Source organism: Agelaius phoeniceus, chromosome 33 (assembly GCF_051311805.1).
Source record: "Agelaius phoeniceus isolate bAgePho1 chromosome 33, bAgePho1.hap1, whole genome shotgun sequence".
Taxonomy (NCBI): Eukaryota; Metazoa; Chordata; class Aves; order Passeriformes; family Icteridae; genus Agelaius; species Agelaius phoeniceus.
The window spans coordinates 1,606,984-1,612,987 of NC_135297.1; the positions used below are offsets into that span (position 1 = coordinate 1,606,984).

Here is a 6,004-nt window from a genome sequence, read left to right on the forward strand (position 1 = left end):
CCAAGTTCAGAAACCCAGACTGCCCCTGCCTCACTGTTCCCCTGCACTGACTGGGGGTCAGGGCTGACTCCCAGGTGTCCTATAGGCCAAGGTCCAGCTCCTGACACAACATTGGCCAGCAGAAATCAGGGCTCCAGCAACAAAGGTGAAGGAAGGTCCCCTAGACATAGGGGGAGGTGTTCAGTGGCAGGAAAGGGTCTGTGAGAAAGGGCTTTGACTTTTCTGTGAGAAATCTCCCCTCAATTATTACTGTGATTTCTTCTTCAAAAGGTTCCAATGTCCGGAGACAGCAAATGTCCAACAGCAGCTCCATCAGGCACTTCCTCCTGCTGGCATTGGCAGACACGCGGCAGCTGCAGCTCCTGCACTTCTGCCTCTTGCTGGGCATCTCCCTGGCTGCCCTCCTGGGCAATGGCCTCATCATCAGCGCCGTAGCCTGCGGCCACCACCTGCACACGCCCATGTTCTTCTTCCTGCTCAACCTGGCCCTCAGCGACCTGGGCTCCATCTGCACCACTGTCCCCAAAGCCATGCACAATTCCCTCTGGGACACCAGCACCATCTCCTACTCAGGTTGTGCTGCTCAGGTATTTTTCTTTATGTTCTTTATCTCAGCAGAGGTTTCCCTCCTGACCATCATGTGCTACGACCGCTACGTGTCCATCTGCAAACCCCTGCACTACGGGACCCTCCTGGGCAGCAGAGCTTGTGCCCACATGGCAGCAGCTGCCTGGGCCAGTGCCTTTCTCTATGCTCTGCTGCACACAGCCAATACATTTTCCCTGCCCCTGTGCCATGGCAATGCCCTGGGCCAGTTCTTCTGTGAAATCCCACACATCCTCAAGCTCTCCTGCTCCAAATCCTACCTCAGGGAACTTGGGCTCATTGCATTTGGTGCATGCTTAGGTGTAGGTTGTTTTGCGTTCATGGTTTTCTCCTATGTGCAGATCTTCAGGGCTGTGCTGAGGATCCCCTCTGAGCAGGGACGGCACAAAGCCTTTTCCACCTGCCTCCCTCACCTGGCTGTGGTCTCCCTCTTTGTCAGCACTGCCATGTTTGCCTACCTGAAACCCCACTCCATCTCCTCCCCATCCCTGGATCTGGCAGTGTCAGTTCTGTACGCGGTGGTGCCTCCAGCCCTGAACCCCCTCATCTACAGCCTGAGGAACCAGGAGCTCAAGGATGCCCTGAGAAAATTGATGAGACTGTATTTTCAGAAGCATTTCAAAAACATTTTCTGCTGCAGAGCCTTCAGAATGTAACAATGTCAGCTTTTTTTGCCCCTGATTGTCCATTTTTATTTGCTAACTTTTTTCTACTGTTGTGTTTTTTTACAAAATACTGCAGTATTACTCTTAGCATTTCTACATGAATATCTACCTTTCTTTTGAAACACAAAAACTTGCAAGAGGCTTGTTTCCTTGGCATTTAAATAAAAAGAAGTGCCTGCCCTGACTTGTCTGTCCAAGCCGTTTCCTCAGCCCTTCTCTGTCCCTGCAGGGGCAGTGCCTGTGAGCAGAGGTGGAGGGAAGAGACTCCCAGCACAGCAGCACAGCCAGGGACAATGGCCCTGGCTCTTCCCCCATCTGCTCTGCCCAGCTCCACCCTGTCCTTGCCAGCCCTGCTGTGGCTGTAAGGCCGGAGTGCTCTGGCAGCTTGGTCCCTGTCCTGCTGCGTGTCCCTGCTGTGGCCACAGGCAGGGCCAGGCCATGGGCACTGCTGGGACACAGCTGGGCTCCAGCACAGCAGCTCCATCAGCAAAGGGCATCTCCTGAGGGCAGGGCAGGGAGGCTTTGCTCTCCTCCAGAGCTGCTGTCAGCAATGTGCTCCAGGAATGCCCTGGCCCAGCAAAGCCCAGTGCCTGGGGCAGGGGGGAGTGTGCAGGGGGCTCACAGCAGTGTCCTGGCACAGCCAGAGCTCCTGGCATGGACCTGAGGCAGCAGCAGAGCAGGGCCTGGGCTGTGTCTTTGTCCTGGGACAGCCTGGGAAGGTGGCCCAGGGCAATTGTCCCACAGCAGCCCCTGCAGCCACCATTGCCAGCACTGGCCTCTCCCCACCTGCAGGAGGTTGTTTGTCCCTGCACGGAGGGACACCAAGGGACCAGGCCAGCAGGCCATGTTTGCTCTGTGCTGAGGAGATCTCAGCAGGGCATGGTGTGTGTGTGGGGAGATGAACCCCAGTGAGCACAAACACCATCAGCAGCACCCGGGGGTGGCACAATTCCAGTGGCACAAACAGTGCCTTGAGGCCACTTCACTCTGAGAGTAACATCCTCTGGGAAAACACCTGAATTCTTTGCTGGGTTGTGGTTAGGACTGCATGGAGAGAAATATCCCAGGCAGGGAGGCTCCAGGAAAAATGCTCAGGGCAGCCATGGACTGCAGAGAGAGACATTGGATAGAGTGAGGGTCTGTGGGGAGAAATCAGAGCCGCCTCCCTTCTGAACCAGCCCAAGGACCTGGACAGGGCTGTGCTATGTTCTGGGCACTGACCTGGAAGTGAGGGATGTGGAAAAGGCCTTTGGTGTCAGGGCTGTTGAGAAGGCTGGGCAGTGTCACTGTGGGACCTCTCTCAAACCCCTTGGAAAGGCCAGAGCCATCCCAGAGGGTCCTGGGCACTTGGGAAGGGCAGACATGGAACCAGTCTGCAAACAGGGCAGGGAGGGGGACTGGGAGAGTCCCAGCCTGGTCAGGCTCAGCAGGGAAGGGGATGTGGCAAATCCTCCTGCAGCCATTCCAGGCACTGGCAGGACAGGGCAGGCACTGCAGAACCCACGTGGGAGGGAAAAGAAGGGGATGTTGTGTGCCCAGACTTCAGCCAGGCCTGGGACAGGGTCTGCTGGGGTCTCCTCAGAGCCAGACTGGAGAGAGCTGGGCTGAAGGAGTGGAACATGGGCTGGGTGGGAATTTGGCTGAACAGTGAGGGTCAAATGTCATCCATGGTACAGAGTCCTCTTGGCAGCCATGCCCTGGTGACATCCCTCAGTGACCAGCCCTTGACCACCACTCTGGAATATTTCTATTGTTTCTACAATGGCATGAAGTGAACTTTTAATTCCTTTATGGATGCTGCCAAATTGCAGAGAGTCTGTGACCAAACTCACTGAGTCAGTGGTGACTGCAAAATGTAATTGGGCAGGATGACAGAGTTGGGTAAATTTGTCTTGCCATCAGGTGCCAAGCAAGCCTCAAGAAACGTCAGAAAAAACTCATGCATCAGAAGAAAGTCAGTTCAATAGGGAAAAACCTAACCTGACAAAAAAAAAATCCCAAACCCAATCAAAAAACTAAAGCAAGACCCAACCACAACAACACAAAAACGCCACAAACAAACCAACCACAAAAAGAAAAAGCCACGGAAGAAAAGAAAATCCACAGGAAATCACCTATCAGCAGAAAATGTTTTACTATGCTATGGCAGGAGAGGATTCTGTATGTGTAGGTGCTGTTTTCAAAGAAAAATGTCTTAAAAAAGAAATTAATCCCGTACCCTCCTTGCCCCCCACTTCTCTCAGTCGATTGCTGATCATGGTGTGACATGGATTGGAACATCCCTTGGGTCAGTCCAGCCCAGCTGTCCCATCCCTGTTCCCCAGGAACACTTGCCCACCCCAGGCCCACAGGTTGGGGGGGTTGCAGACGCCTCATGCGGGGTGAGCACTGAGACAAGGACAGGAGAACAGAACAACATTTACTCTTGTCAAGGACAGTAGAACAGAACAGCACAGCCTTGGAGAAACTGATTGAGGACGTGCCTCTGGCAAACAGGAGTCACACAAAATGCAAGCAGGATGCCAGCTCAGCTCTGCAAGGCTGATAAAACAGAAGTTATGCAGAACAATAATATTGCCCTTACTCAAAAGTGGGGGTCAAGGAACAGCCACCTAAAAAGGACACTGTATGTTGAAGACAGACCTAAAGAACCATGTAAGGACTTGTGATAAGGGGTGCAACAATGTCAAATAAACTCAAAGGAAGTGGGAATAGCTCATGGATACATAATGAGTGTGTGTGATAAAAACCCGGTTCATTTGATGCTCAGTGCACTCGACTGGAGGAAGGATGGCCCAAGTGACCACCATGCTGTAATAAAGAGTACCTGCTTTCAAATACTCCAAACTGTTCAGGATTTTCTATCCAGTTGATTTCAGTATCAGTGGTGTCCTTGGCTCCATTATGCCCCACAGTTTCACAATGGCCCCTTGGTTCCATGAGGCCCTGCTGTAGAACAATGGACCCTTGGTTCCATTGGGTTCCGTACTGTCAAAATGGCCTCCTTGGTTCTGCACTGCCACAATGCTCTCCTTGGCTCCACGAGGCCTTGGTGTGTCACAACAGTTCCTTGGTTCCATCAACTGCCACAGTGTCACCCTGGTCTCTTGGCTCTGCAGTGTCACAATGGACAATTGGTCACAAGCAGCCCCGCTGTGTCACCATGAATATTTGGTTCCACGGGGGCCAAGAGTGTCACAACAGCCCTTGGATTTCATGACGCCTTGCTGTATAACAATGGCCCCTCATTTCCATGAGGTTTTGTACTGTCACAATGGTGTCCTTTGTTCTTGACTGTAACAATGGACCCTTGGTTCAACGAGGTTCCATGATGTCACAATGGTCTCCTGGGTTCTGTGGTGTGAAAAAGGCTGCTTGGTTCCATAAGCCTCCTCGATGTCACAAGGGTCTCCTTGGTTGCATGAGGCTCTGCAGTGTCACAATGTCCCATAGTTTCCACGAGCTTCTGTCCTATCAACCATGTCCTTGGTTCCAATGAGGCCCCGCAGTGTCACAATGTCCCCTTGGTTCCATGAGGTTCCACAGCATCACCATGGTCTCCTTGGATCTGCAGTATCTCCATGGACCCTTGGTTCCACGTGGCCCTGCTGTGTCACAGTGGTTCCTTGGTTCCATGAAGCCCCAGTGTATAACAATGGAATCTTGGTCCATGAGGTTCTGTACTGTCACAATTGTCTCCTTGGTTCTGGACTGTAACAATGGACCCATGGTTCCAGAGGTTCCATGATGTCACAATGGTCTCCTTGGTTCCCTGAGGTTCCATGATGTCACAATGGTCTCCTTGGTTCCACAAGGTTCCATGATGTCACAATGGTCTCCTTGGTTCCACAAGGTTCCATGATGTCACAATGGTCTCTTTGGTTCCACGAGGCCTTGCTTTGTCACAATGGACCCATGGTTCCATGTGCTTCCATGGTGTCACCATGGTCTCCTTGGTTCCACATTGTCACAATGGACAATTGGCTCCATGGGCCCTGCTGTGTCACGATAAACCCTCAGTGCCATGAGGTTCTGTGGTGTCACAATGGTCTGCCTGGTTCAATGAGGCCCTGGAGTGTCACAATGGCTGCTTGGTTCCGTGAGCTTCGATAGCATCAACAATGGTCTCCTTGTTTCTGCAGTGCCATAATGGACCCTGGTTCCATCAGGTCCCTAAATGTCACTGGTCTCCTGGGTTCCATGTGGCCCTGCTGTGTCACCACGGCCCCTTGGTTCCATGAGTTTCTGTACTGTCAGCAATGGTTCCTTTGTTCCAATGAGGCCCTGCTGTGTCCCAATGGACACTGGGTTCCATGAAGTTCTTCAGTGTCACAATGGCCCCTTGGCTCCATGAGGTCCCACAGTGTCACCATGGTGTCCATGGATCCACACTGCCATAAGGGACCATTGTTGCAGCTGGAATAGCTGCTAATAAAGCCCAGGGTAGGGAAGCACAAAGGGCCTTTGCATGGGATCCACAGATGTTTGATTCAGCCGTGCAGTGAGATGTTCAGGGTCACAAGGCAGGACTCCTGGGGGGAGTCCAGGTTCCTGTATCTCCAGAGGAAAGGGCTGATCAGTGCCATGGGGGAAGTACAAAGATGGGGGGCAATGGGGAATGAACAGGGAGTGGCTGAGGGACACAGAACAAGGGGAAGGAGCCAATGGGGTCAAACAGCTTTTGAGGGAAGCTTTTTGTGTCTCCCTAAGCCAGGGAAGCCTCTCAGGGTCTC

General features: G+C 52.6%; 1 protein-coding gene across 1 annotated transcript; it reads left to right on the forward strand.

The window, feature by feature from the left end:
* The first annotated feature begins 293 nt into the window (after positions 1-293).
* LOC129131957 (olfactory receptor 14C36-like) lies at positions 294-1,262 on the forward strand. Its single transcript, XM_054650938.2, has one exon. The coding sequence runs from the start codon at positions 294-296 to the stop codon at positions 1,260-1,262; it is 969 nt and encodes a 322-aa protein (XP_054506913.2).
* Positions 1,263-6,004: the final 4,742 nt, after the last annotated feature.

Excerpts from the sequence above, each read along its gene's own strand:
- LOC129131957 (XM_054650938.2), top strand. The coding sequence starts at position 294 with ATGTCCAACAGCAGCTCCATCAGGCACTTCCTCCTGCTGGCATTGGCA.